The 14,626-nt window shown below is 38.3% G+C and overlaps 1 protein-coding gene across 1 annotated transcript in view; it reads right to left on the bottom strand.

Moving 5' to 3' along the window:
- The window catches only part of PSPC1 (paraspeckle component 1), a 59,670-nt gene extending 46,533 nt beyond the window's left edge, over positions 1–13,137 (bottom strand). Inside the window, exons 1-2 of the mRNA XM_027877668.1 lie at positions 12,639–13,137; positions 7,392–7,693 (exon numbers count right to left, since the gene is read on the bottom strand). Of these exons, the coding sequence (XP_027733469.1) occupies positions 7,392–7,693; positions 12,639–13,007 (671 nt within the window). The 5' untranslated portion in view covers positions 13,008–13,137. The remainder of the gene's footprint in view (positions 1–7,391; positions 7,694–12,638) is intronic.
- Positions 13,138–14,626: the final 1,489 nt, after the last annotated feature.

The following is a 14,626-nucleotide window of genomic DNA, read 5'->3' as shown; positions in this document are numbered from 1 at the left end:
AGAGAATGACAATTTGGTTCGATCAAGAACTGTTCAAAAGCCTGAAAAACTAAGTACTAATGAAGAACACAAATAAACACTGAGAAAATTCCATTCCCAATAACTGCAAAGGACAGTAAATTTATTTTTACTGTAGTGTACTTTTATTATGCAGGGGCAGCCAGGTGGCACAGTGGTGCTGGACGTGGAGTCAGAAAGACCCAAGTTCAAATATGGCCTCAGACACTTACTAGCTGTGTGACCTTGAGTAATTCACTTAACCCTGACTGCCTCAGTTTCTCATCTGTAAAGTGAAATGGAGAAGGAAATGGCAAATTACTCCAGTATCTTTGCCAAAAAACCCTCAAAAGGGATCACAAAGAGTAAGACAACTGAAAAACACGACTAAACGACAAACAACAATTTTATTAAGCAGGTTAAGTTACATTGTTTTGATGTATTAAAATATTTTAAAAATTCAATACTAAATATCTAATTTCCAGTCAGCAAGATTTATAAATGCAACAACTGACATCCAGTCTTTCCAGTGCAAATTTATATAAAAAGCTATACTGAAGAACAACAAAGTAAGGATTATAACGTGCACCTCTCTACTCTGCTTGTTTTGCCCATGCCGAGTAGGCAAGTACAAAATTCTCTTTCTTCCTTCCTCATAAACTGTTCTTTCAAAAGAACTCAGTTCCAAATAACCAATTTACATTTTTTAAAGTGGTATTTTCAGAAAGGACTTCAACTTTGATCACCTTTTCAAAGTGTCAAAAAAATACAAGCACAGGACGGCAAGTTTGAGACAAAAAAAAAATTAAACCAACAAAGAATAGGAAAATAAAAGCGAGGTTCTGATCTAAGAACAAAGAAAGAGAGCAGATTATCACAATATATTAAGGAAACACAACTGAACCAAGTTAAATAATGACGTTTTCCAAAATAATTTGGTCAGAACATTTTAAATTTTAAATAGATAGAACATGTATATGTTGCTCTGGGGCATATGAAATATATCCAGAATAATGGGGGTGCATACAATGTTAAAAAAAAAGATGTGATAGGAATATACGTGAGATCAGTGTAACAACAAATGAAGAAAAATGATGAAGTGTGACTATTTGAACACTGTAAGGTTGTGACATGAGCAGAAATGTTAACAAAAGGTAACAAGAAACACAAAGGGGAAGGAGAAAGAATAAGACACCTTAAGAGGAGCACAGTAAGTATTTGCTGGGAATGAGAAAACGGGACTTAAATAGTTTGAAATGGATAAAGCATTAGAAATGTTAGGGGAACAGGACAGGGTGCAGAATCCAGAATGCACAGGGAGTATTCCAGGCATCCCTTTCCCCCACCAATGGCTAGATTAGTTACCAACATGATGGGTTTGAGTTCCTAAGTATCCTTCCCCTACTTCATTCAACCTTCTCTAGCAGAAGACAGAAAGGATCAAATGAAAATAGGTGATAGTATCTTACCAAAACAAGGTTGAAATGAGATAAAGGTTATTTAACCTAGAAAGAAAAGGCAACCCAGAGAACTAATGATGAAGTCAAGATGCAGAAGGAAATATACATTTCTGGATAAGACCAGTGTGAGAATCTGGTTTTACTTAACTACAAATAATTGTTACAACAGTTCTGATATTCTTATTTTTTCCTAATTGGGAAGGGAGAGTGGAAAAGGAGAAAATTATAAAAATACTTAATTTTAAAAGAAGCAAAACAAAGGACAATACCTGATATTAAAAAAAAGATATAAGATAAATTATGATTAAATCAAAGCAAGAGTTAGACTGAAAAAATAAACTTTCAAACCATAATTAATTTGGAACTATTGAGAGAGCACAATTTTCTTCCCTGGAGATCAAAATTACAAAATTTTAAGACCTAGAAAGAGCTGGATGAGACTTCAGAGGACATCTAGTACAACCCTCTCATTTTCCAAAGGAAACTAAAGCCTAGAAAAATCAGATGACTTGCTCAAGGTCACAAAAGTATTAACGGTCAAGAAATGGATTTAAATGCAGCACAGCATTCTTTCTATTGTACCTTACTGATTTTTTCAAATTCCTACCATCTACCACTGTGAGCAGAAAGCTAATGTAGATTATCTCTTGATTTATCTTCTAGTTCTAGAATTCTAAGTTTTAGAAACAAAGGAAAACAACCTACCTATAATCTCACCATACTCCAATCATTTGGGTTATTCTAAAAGCTATATAAAATAGATTGCCATTCGTTAGTTCTGGGCCGTAATGAATTCCGTATAATGAAAAATAAATCAATTTCTCCATAGAATGCAGTTTTACTATTTACATAATGCCAGTTAAAATCTCTCACACAAGTTGTTCAAAAAGACATTCACAATCTTACACATCTGTGCAAATTCTCATTTGAACGTTTAGTGATACTTTCTGTAGATTTTTCATTTTTTAAATAAACGTAAACAGCATGAGCATTTCCATGTATAAAGCAGAAGGAGGACTGTGCATGAAACAGTTAATTTCTACCATATGCAGCCTGTTTCGAAGTTAACATAGTAGTACCTACACATGCCCTGCTTGTTTATGTTCCCTTCTGAACTTCAACTTTTTTTTTTGGCAACCCTATTATTACTAATCCATCATTCTCTCCCCACCCCCAACTTAATGAAGTTGACAATTTATTGATCAATTAACTTTGGGTTTGGGTTTTTTTTGTTTTTTCTGAAATAATTTTGCTTCCTCTCCACCAGGAGGTATCAATCTTAATGGGTTGAAGGTTCACAAGCCCACAAAACTGCCCCAACCAAATTAAAATGTAACTAGGAAATGTTTACCAAAATAAATATACAATGTAACATAATGTTAATTTGTGGTTTTCTAAGTCAATAGGCAGCTGGTGGGGATCCCCTTTTTTGAGTTTGACATCAAGTTTATACTCTAGTTCCTGTTCCTGTCATTGCTATAGCTAGAATGTCAGATAATAATGGTAACAGGCCTTTTTGCTTTACTCCTTTTATATACAGGGAAAATTAGTGTTTCTCCATCAGATATAATGTTATGTGTTGGTTATCAATAAATATTTTTATTAAAGAAAAGTCTTACTAAGGATAGGCTTTTTAATTACCCAAAAGTTTCTCCCAGAAACTAAGAATCATCTTTTAATACCAGTATTTTTCTGGTGATTATTTTTATCTCTAAGTTATGAAACATTATCCTTAAGAGCAATGGAAAGGCACACGATGGACCTACACTGGCAACTACATATCACAAAAAAAAAAAAAAAAAAAGCAAAAGTATACAGAAAAGATACAAATGATATAAAAGTAATGCTTGTACAAAGAGGATGAGGCAGTCAAATAGCAAGAGTAGGGGAAAATCATAGCAGCCAGCTTCACTGTGAGTAAAGATGCTACCCCTTGGTGGGTGGAACCTTAAAGGACAGACTTGGAAAAGGAAGGACAAAAATGGACATCTGTATCAAGGAAAGAAATAGCCACATCAGTAAATTCAGTGATTTATTGCATTATTGGGCTACTGACAGAATCATGTCATCTTCACTGTAATTAATATGTCAATACTGATTAATTCCTTTGTTTCTTTCACAAAACTGTATCATCCTAAAGAACTACAACCTTCAGTGAAACCTCTGGAGTCACCCACCCTGTTGCTTTCATTCATCTTCACACACTCTCCTTATATGCCATGCCTCCTCCTCTTTCAATCTTCCTACAAAACATGCTCTGAGTTTTCAGATAAGAGATGGGGATTAGGGATTGCACCTTTGATTTCAGCAATATAATTAACTCCAAAATGAAAAAATTCCTCTACCAATGAATATATGGTGTTAGAGTTGCCTAGATCAGTGTTATAAAACTCAAATGGAAATGTATCCCTGCTGACCACATACTGACTTAGAAAACCACAAATTAACATTATCTATGTTATACTGAATTTTTACTTATTTTATTGAACATTTCCCAAATACATTTAAATCAGGTTCTTTGTCCAGCTGCCACATATCTGACAACTCTGGCTTACAGCACTGAGGTTAAGTGACTTGTTCAGGGTCATACCACCAGGATGACAGAGGCAGCACCTGATCTCAGGTCTTCCTAGATCCCTCTATTCAGCACATCATACTGCATTTGCAGGTTTCAACTAGCCAAACAAAAGTTCCTTTATCTTGCTACCCCCTGAAGCCAGTTAGATCTGTCTAACCTGACTTTTACTTCTATCATTTTCTTACCAGTCACATTCAACTCAACCCTTTGCAATCAGGTTTCTCCACCGTGGATATCAAAAAGGAACTCTACTGACAAATTCAATGGCTTTCCTTCATTTCTAATCTTTCTTGTTCTCATTTCAGTATGTGATGCTGTCAATCTCCTTTTATAGTTCTCTTTATCTTTGAGACCTATGTTATTGTACTACCTCAGTGCCCACTGCTCAAGCCATTCCCTATACTAGGAATGCTATCCTCTTCTCTTTACCTTTTAAATCCTAAGACAAATGCCATTTCTTTCAGGGAAGTGAAAGAACCAATAGGCCCTTTAGACCTCACATAGTTTTTAAACAGACCTATCGTTAACTTTCTAATGTACTATAATCATCTATTATTTATGGTGATCACAATCTACTACTAAGCTATCAAATTCTCTAAAGGAAGAGCCTAAACTTTCTCTTTCCCCCAACTTAACACTTTTTTAAATACTAAATGTTTGCCCTTCCGCCTTTTAAAGCCTTTTGGTCCCAACCTATCTTCCCAATCTCATACATCATTCCCCTTCCTTTACTCTTCCACCCAGCTATAAACTGGTCTTCCCTGTTCCTCAAGAGCACTTGCCATCCCTTACGTCTAGAATATATTTCTATCTCTACCTCATGGAAGCCCTGTCATCAAATCATCACCAACAAAGCCTTTCTTGATACCCAAAATGTTAATACTTTTCCTCATAAATACCTTATCATTCAAACACACACACACACACACACACCCTCTCTCCTGAAGGAATATAAATTTCTGGAGAGTAAGAATTACTTTATTTGTATACCCAGCATCTGGTAGGACATGGCTTATTGACCGATTGCCCCTCTCAGTATATGGTTCCTAATCTTTCCCCTGGCCCTTAAATGTGGTTTTTTCCCAAGGCTATCAAGAGATCTCTCATTTTTAACTAAACTTCTGTGTTTTCTATAATCACCAAAATGCTGCTAATGACCTATTTTTACTTCCATAGTGTCCAAAGCTCCAGTATTAAGTGACTATGTTTTATAATTGAGGGAACAACTCCTCTATGGGTTATGTCACACTCAACATGTGCATGTGTTGGGGGGGGTGTAGGGGGAGAGAATGTTGGGGAAGGGGGTGGAGAATGTTAATATTTTGAGTCAACTCTCCCCAGAAACTCAGTTAAGTGTGCAAGTGGTAGAGTAAACCTCCCACTTTGGAAATGCTCTTGTATTTTTGTCCTAGCTATACCTTTTCAGTAAATACCCCTTTGCAAAAGCTTAAAAAAAAAAAAAAAAAAGGTTAAACTTTCCCCTCATGCCCTGTATCCAATGATTAAATCCTTTCAATTCTATCTTTAAAATCTTTCTCCAATCAACCTCTACACACAATCTGTGGGACTCCAACTGCATGCCACCCTAGTTCAGGCCTTTAATACCTCTTTCCTGACACATTAATCCTGGGAGGGGCCAGGGTGTATCTGTGTGTGATGATCACATCAGTGTTCACCAGAAAATACCTTTGACTTACATTCCAGGCTGCCAATAATCTGGTTCCAACATTCCAGGCTGCCAATAATCTGGTTCCAACCTACCTTCTGACCTTGCCACTACTTTAGCTAAATTGGATTCTACTCCTCAGTCTCAACCACCATGCTTACATTTAAAAAGCTTTTGCTTTCATATACTATTACCCATGCCTGGAATGAAACCCTACTCCCAAAATTTCAAACTCTACATGTTAAAATGCCTTCCCCCTTCCTTTAAGGACTAACTCTGGAGCTACCTTAAAGGCTACATGAAGCCTTAACCTAATCCTCCAAACTCAGGGCTCCTGAATTATTTTCTGCTTCATGAACACCTTTGGACATGCTGGTAAAGGCTATGGACTCCTTCTCAAGATACTGTTTTTAAATGCACAAAATACATAGGGTCACAAATGAAACCAATTATAATTAAAAAAATTAAAGCATTTTTTAAAGAACAAATTAATAGAGATCTCCCAGTTAAGAACCCTTGTCCTAGCTGAATATATCACAGACTATCAGAACTGGAAGGGCGTTCGGAGGTCATTTAGTCCACCCTGTTTGTTCTAAGTTTTTTAGAGTACTTTGTCTGACTCTCTTTTCTGTTCAACAAAATCAACCTTAATTCACAGACATGTGTGCGTGTGTTATCCCTTCCCCAATCTGATAACCTTGACATAGTTTTTATATCTCTAGCAATATCTCGCAAATAAAATAATTGTATGTTGAATTCAGTAGTGCAGTTTATTCACAGATCCATCATTTTCTGAAAACTGAAGAAAAGGGATTTTTTCCAGCATCAAAAATGAGCTAATTCTATTCAGTAGTAGCCCAGAAGGATGAACAAGAATTTGAGGATTATGGTGATGTACCAAATGTTTGCAAAGATCAAGGAGATTTTTAATAATGAACAAAAGAAGAAAGTCTGCAGGTTCAAGGGGGAATGGCTGGACAACTGCCTGGATTACTGGGTAAAACCTTCAGCTATTTAAGTGGCAAACCTTGCATCATCATAAAACTCAACTGAGTTCTAGACTTCAAACCTAAGCCTCCAAAAAAAATCGATTCCCTGGACAAGGATCTGATGATACAATATAATCCAAATGTCCTTCCTGTTCATTGTGCTGACAAGAGAGAAGATAAGGATAAAGTTGGAACCACAGAATGCTTGAGTGGCTGTTCTGCTATTGCAGTGGTTTTCCACTACAATATTACCCAATATTAGGACTTCCTTGTTCGCAATACAGAACTATAATATTTCAATAATTTGGTGTGTATTCAATTATTTTGTGGGCTATTAGATGAAATCAAAATTTCACCTTTAAATATTTCTATTTATTCACTCACTCAAAAAAAAATGCACCAAATATCCACTGTTTGGTAGGTATAAGGACATGATACAAAGATATAGAACTGGTCACTGTCCACACGGAGTTGGTTTTTTTTTTCTTTTTTCTTGGCTAGGCAATGGGGTTATGTGACTCGCCCAGGGTCACACAGCTAGTGTCAAGTATCTGAGGCTGTATTTGAACTCAGGTCCTCCTGACTCAAGGGCCAGTGCTCTATCTACTGTACCACCTAGCTGCCGCTACATGGAGTTTTAGTGATCTAAGACCACACTGTCTTTATTTGGTTCATTAATATAAAAGATAATATTAACTTACGTGGTTAGCAAGAATGCTCCATCACCACATCTTTCCAGGGCCTTTCGTGCTGGAGGTTTTGCAGCAAATTCTACAAAACCTTTTCCCGTTGCTCGTCCACGATCATCCACTACTACAACAGCTTTTTCCACAGGACCAAACTGAGAAAATGCTTGCTCTAGAAGCTCATTAGAAACCACAGGTGAAAGGTTCTTGACGGTTAAGGCAGCTCCATGAGTAGCAAATCGAATTCGGAGTGGTCTGCTTTTCAAAATAGTGCCATCCAGCTCTGCTTTTGCAATTTCAGCCAGAGTTCTAGACTCCTTTTGGGGGGGAAATAAAGAGAGTTTACAAATGATTGTACACATTCCTAAATCCACTGTCATGCTGAAAAGGCATCATTAAAAAAAGTTGTTTTGCACACACACATATACCCCCCCCAATTTGACACTTGTCTCTTTAACACAAAAGAGTTTTATGAAGAGTAGCTAATTGACATCCCTCTCTAGTCATTATTTCTATTTTTCTGTCTAATATTTCTATATACTCTAGCCTATAAAATGCACTGTGTATGGGGAGTGAGTGGGAGGGAGGAGAGTGTATTTGGAGTAGAATCTACCCTTCCTGGAACATTTTCTAGAGTTTCAAGCACTAGGAAAATCACCCTTTTCTTAATACTCACACACTATTTGTCATCTCCAAGATTGGACAATTTTTAAAAAAAATATATAAACATAAAAATGATACAAATAACTCATCTTCTCAAGAAAACGTTAGTATTTCTTTATTCAATCCCTAGGATTAATGTTAACATCCCAAACTCAGTAATCTTATGATAGATGAACTTAAGCCATTTCAGGCCTTCAAAATCATTAGAACAAAGTCTTTAAATGTACAAGACTTGAGAACCAAAAAAATCTTAAGAGTTCAATCCAATTCCAATGTTTTACCAGTTGTCTGACCTTATCGCTGAGCTGCAAATTGGCTGAACCTTAATCAATCCATCTACAAAATCAGAACAGTACTTTCAGAACTTGAAACCAGAATTTTATAAGTATCTGCATTTATTACGGAATTCATTGTTTTGCTTATTCTGCTTAGTGTAAGCCAAGTGGAGGTATTTTTTGAAGTGTTTAGTTTTAAATCTTTGGTTTTAAATGGCCTTAATGATCATCTAGAACAACTCATTATTTTAAGGATTCTGAAGGAATCTAAGTACTTGAAAGAATCCTCCAATAACAGGAACCCATTTCATCAAAAGTAACACATTCCATTTTTGCAACATCAATTTTAACAAATTTTCTAATACTGAAACAATATTTGACTCTAAATTCTACCCACTAGTCTAAGACCCATCTTCTGGGTTCAAGCAATAAGACTAATTTCTCTTCCATATGAAAAATGTAAATTTTTTCTGTTTCTCTAAGCCTTCTCTTATCCAGGCTAAACACTGCCTCTCTCAATTTTCTTCTTAGGGCCTCATACCCTCCTTATTACCAAAGCAACAAAGTCCTGCGGCTGTAACTCATATTTCTTATCTCCCAATGTAATGCTCTTTCTAGTACACCACATTCCCAGACTTCTACTGTTTTACATTAGCTGCTTAAATATCTCTATAGACTGATCAAAAATAAATTAATTAATTGCTTTATTTGATAGATACATGGTAAAAGCAAAGGCAAAAAACTGGCTTACTGCCAACAAAAAAACAGTTTGGGTCAAATTAAAGTTACTTGAATTAACACTGCTTGCAACTGATTGTTTGGTTAAGTCAATCTGGCCAAAACTAGTTTTTGAACTAGTCAAGAGACTAATAAATTATCCAATTCTTTTGGAGCTTAGGCTTTGCATTCTTTGGTGAATTTTTTTCAAAATATCTGAACATCCCATCAAGAATATGCCAAATATGTGAAATGTTTCTTTTAAATGATTCCTTTCCCAAAAAAGAAATACAGCTACAAAAATCACTTCAATTTCTTTCCCAATAGAAGAAATTTTCCAAGGTAGCCCTTCCACGGTAACACATTTCCACAATTGCCAAAGTCCTACCATAAAAATGACTGGCAGTCATAAACATTAACCCACCACAAATTACTTCATTTAAGTGTACAATTTAGACCTGAAAGGCAATTTAAGAGATAATCTAGACTAATATCCTCATTTTACTTCCATCATAAACACTTTCCAACACGAGGCATAGAGAATAATCATACTTTATACTTCAATCATACAATCATGACTTAAGAGCTAAAAAGTACCTTAGGGGCCATCAAGTCCAATCCTTTATACAGATGAGGAACTGAAGTTAAGAGAAGTTAAATCACTTGCCTAGTCACAGAAGTAGTGACTAAGGCCTATTTTGAACCTAAGGCTTCCTGATTCCAAATCCAGAACACTATTCCACTGCACCATGCTACCACTCATGAAACATAAGAATTTTATCTTCATTTGTAAAATCGGTGGTATTTTTTTCCCATACAATCGTATTGTTGTAATTGAGTTTGATGATATGTAGCTGGACACAATTCACTATACAAAAAAGCAAAATTTTTCTTAGTACATCATCAAAATACAAGACAGTTAATTGCCTGTTTACTCATACAATCATTCTTCAACTACAAAGATAAGTGTGCTTCTAAAAAGCCATGCTAAAAAGTCCAATTTAATAAACAAACTTTCTCAATGACTTTCATTATGAAAGTGGGGCCATATTCTAGAAGGAAAAAAAATAATCCTTTGTTAAAATAACATCTACCTCCCCCAAAATTAACTATACCAGCCACTTATCCCCAACCATTGGCCACTACCAGCAGAACTGTAGAGAACTGTTCAACACTGGATATGCTACATCTGCATCTACTTACTTTGAAGACAAAATATTTGAAGGACAGATCCTTTTTAAATCTGTAAGTCTATTAAATAAATAACGTGCGCTGGCGATTCCCATACCAGTTTTGATGGTCACATAGGTGTTTTAAAAGTGGCTTTAAGGAATAGATTTTTGAACTATAAAAAACACAGAAGGGCAGAATAGTGTAACAAAAAGCTATACTAAGTCTATGATTGCCATAGTTGCTCTTTTATCCAGAGCAAATGACAGAATTAATAGTATCAATGGGTCTGATTCACTTTAACTAGGGAACTGGCAACAATGGCAGGGTTGGGAAATGAGAAAAAGCAGAAGTCTTTCTATCTCCATTCATCTAAGCCAAATTTGTTTCTAAAGAAAAAACAGATGATTTCTATAGTACAGTGGGAAATACCATCAGTTCCACTTCTCAAAAAAAATGCAGCCTCACAGTGATCAGGGAGGCATAAGGACAAGGGGAACATGAAATTTTTGCCATCTTGTCTTCAGATAGCTCATAGCCCAATTATGCTCACTGTACAACAAATGAGGGGCTAAGGAAAAGTTTTAATTTTTGAATTCTATAAACATATCCTGCTTTCCCAAAATTCTAATGTCACTATTATAAATTGACAGGGTTTTATTTGTTTGCATTATGTAAAAGGAAGTTAATATGTTGTTTGATGCTAAACTTAGTTTTTAAACTACTTCTAATGAAGCTCCAACTTTACATCAAATAATACTCGTATTTTTTAAATTTCACTCCTAACACAAGTAGTTCGGTTAATAGCTGACTTCTATTTTGATAGACACTTGTTTGAAAGTGTAAATTTAAATATATCCAGAGCATGTATGTTTCATCATATATTCAGTATATATCATGAATTTTCCATTTATTGCATGCCACTGCTGTTAGCAGCTATTAGAATTGGCTAACATAACACAAGCTGGGGTAATAACAATTTTCTGACAATGAAAGTTTATTTGAAGACCAATCTATGAAAATACTGGGAAAACACAATATAGTATTCAAAAAATTTTTCATTAAGAAAATCACCCTGTTGTAGAAAACACATCATGTTCAACAAACCTTTAAATATAAAACCATATGCTGCAAATCTAACATTGATAAAGTCACCAAGCTTAAAAACAGAAGGCCCTTCTCAAATCAACTGAGCCATTTTCTATTTTTAAAAAATGCACAAAAATTAATATTTCCAAATGCTAATAACCCAGTGACTAATAGTGACTCCAGAAGACTTAAGACGAAACATACTTCTCACTTTTCTGGGAAGGAGTGAACCCTAGGTGTGGAAGAAGACATTCCTAATCAGACCAGGATAATATGTAAATTTATTTTAACTGTTGTGATTGTGTGTCTTGAGGGTGGAAGTAAAAAGGGGGGGAGGGTGAGAGTGAAAATGATAACCATATAAAAGGAAAAGCATTAACACAGCTTTTTTAAAAATGGTGAACACTATCAAGTCGTTTTTCCCCCCAACTCTTCGTAACACTACGTCATTCCTCATGCCTGCACTGTACTCCACAGTAACACCATGGCCTAAAGCTTTAGAAATTTAAGTTTTTATTTGTACCACCGAAGGTTAAAACTATTGGAGATTTCAATGAATAGTTCTGTTTGTTAAAGTAGCATCCACCTCCCCCAAAATTAACTACATCAGCCACTTCCCTCAACCATTGGCAACCAACAGCGGAACCATGGATATAACAAATCAACACTAGATAGGCTATATCTCCATCTATTTACTTTAAGACAAAATATTCGGAAGGCAGACCCTTTTTAAACCTACGAGCTTATGAAATAAATAACATGCCTTGGCCATTCCAATACCAGCTCTGATGGTCCATAGAAAGGTGTTTTAAGTGGAAACACGAAAGAAATCGTCCTTTTCTCCTCATTAAGAAATTTCCTTGTAAAGGAACCTTACTCAAAGGGACGATGCCTACCCAGCCCCTCACCCCTGCACAAGGCTTCATTAGTGGTTTATTTCTGTGTCAACCCTTCCAAAGAGACCCCTTTTTCTCCCATTACAAAAGAAAGCTCGGCCTGAGGCGCCTCCTACAGGACAACGAGGGCAAAGGCGCTCCCTCGGGGACCGGGTGAAAATCTAGAAATCTAGAACAGACCGAAAACGGGATTTTAAATCGGGACAAGGATGGCTGCAGCGAGCCGCCGGGACTAGAGCCCAGGCTAACTGCCAAGCACTGGGGAGCCGGACGTGCGAAAGGCTGGGGGCACCCGGCAGGCCCGGAAGAGGCCCGACGCGCCACCGAACCGCACGCGACTGGTAACGCAGGGGCGGCCATGGCTCCGGCCCCTGGGGACCCCCGGAGCGCTGGGGGAGGGGAGGGGCGCGCGCCAGCTACTGACTGTAGCGAGGTCTAACCCTCTTTCTCACCAGACGGATGAAGCCAAAGCCGCGGTCTCGGTTAATGAAGACCTCGCTGGGCTCCCCGTAGCGCTCGAAGAGTCGCTTGAAGTCCTCCTCCGTGATGTCCGTGGGAAGGTTCCCCACAAAGAGGCGGCAGCGCTGCGTGTAGGTTTTCTCCCCCGGCTTCAGGAAGCTCTTGATGTCGATGGTGAAGCCCATCTCTTCCTCCTGGTGGTCCTCCTGGGGCGCCGAGGGGGGCGGCGCCTGTTCCCCGGCCAGAGCGAGCGCCATGGCAGCCGCAGCTGCCGTCTCGCTCTCCCCCGCCGCCGACTCCAAGGCCCGCAGGCGGGCCGGGTTTTTCTCGATCCGCACTTGCTTCAAATTTCCTCTCAACATGATCGCTCCCCCAAATTCGCTGGAAGTCTGGAGGAAATAAAACAGATGTCCGTAGGATGGAAAAGGAGGCCGGGCAAGCCGCAAGACCGAACCAGGCGTTCAGCTCCTGCTCCACACACCCGATCCGCGGCAACAGCGCTTTCAAAATGGCGCTGCCAAAAGCTGCAGCTAGTTGTAACGTTGCCGAGCCCAAGCCCCGCCCCCGCCGTGTGCTGCGGCGCCGCGCCCTCCGCGCCTGCGCAGTTCAGGCCCTGGCTCGAACTTTTCGAGAATGTCTTTTTGACCGATACTAAGAAGGAGCCTCTTTTTGCACATGCGCGGACAGCTGCCTCTTGACTGTCTTACCCTCCCCAATTATGATGGAATCTGTTTATGCAGGCCACGTGGAACTTTATGGTGGATTTGCGAGAAAAATTAAGTTTTGCCATTGCAAGCAGTGTGGTCAACCAGGATCTTAGTCAAAGTGAAAAATTTCAAATTTCCACACACAGTGTGAGATTTGCTTATAATGGCTATGGATAGCTATATAATATAGTTAGTAATAATGACTCATGTATATATACCACTCTAAGGCCTAGAGGGCAAATAGTAGTACCCTCATTTTACAGATGAAGAAACTAAGGTCCATCAGTTGTCAGCTAGTAATTATGCATCCATGTAAGGTTTGCAAAGTATTCTACAAAATGTCATTCGATCTCACAGCAACCCTAGGAGATAAGTATTATTATTATCCTCATTTTACAGAAGAGGAAATTGAGGCAGAGGTTAATTTCTCAGGGTCAGACAGCTAGTAAGTACCTGAGGGTGGGTGTGAACCCAGGTCTTCCTGACTCCAGGCCCACTTCAACACCTACCAACCAAAAAACCTCTCATCTCTTCAAAGTAATGTATAAGAAAGGATACTGGAAAGGTAGGAGAGGACTAGGCTTTGAACACTAAACAAAAGATTTTGTATTTGATACTGGAGGTGATAGGGAGCCACTGGAGCTTATTGATTAGGGGGTGACACAATCAGACCTGTGCTTTAATAAAATCATTTTGGTGGCTGAATGGAGATGGATTGAAGAGGGGAGAGATTAGAGGCAGGCAGACCCACCAACAGCTTCTGCAGTAGTCCAGCTATGAGGTGATGGAGGCCTGCACTAGAGTGGTGGCAGTGTCAAAAGAGAAAAGGGAGAGATTTTGCAAAAGTAAAATCAACCGATTGGCAACAAAATGATGGGAGTAAGAGACAGTGAGAAGTAAAGGATGCCTCCCAGAAAGAGGATGAGAGATAGTGAGGAGTCCAAAATGGCTCCTAGGTTAGGAGCCTGAGGGACTGAGAGGATGTTGTTGGCCCTCTACAGTAATAGCGAAGGGTTTGGGGAGGGGGACAAGGTTAGGAGTGTGAGAGATAATCTCTGAGGATCTCTCAGGAGTGAAGCCTCCTCAAAGAGTTAATCGTTTGACCTTGTAAAACAGGAGGAAAGATAATGAGTTCCATTTTGGACTTGTTAATTTTGGACAAATATAGTGAAAAACTCCTTTATACATTTATCTCTCCGGAGCTACTCTCCTAACCCTACACCCCTTCACACTGGCAGGCTGGATCCCCAGAGTTCCTGAAGTATGTCTCCTCA

This window comes from Vombatus ursinus, unplaced genomic scaffold, assembly GCF_900497805.2.
Source record: "Vombatus ursinus unplaced genomic scaffold, bare-nosed wombat genome assembly UNPS02014813.1, whole genome shotgun sequence".
Taxonomy (NCBI): domain Eukaryota; kingdom Metazoa; phylum Chordata; class Mammalia; order Diprotodontia; family Vombatidae; genus Vombatus; species Vombatus ursinus.
Note: the sequence above shows the minus strand (reverse complement) of the source record. Positions and strands in the feature narration are given on the sequence as shown.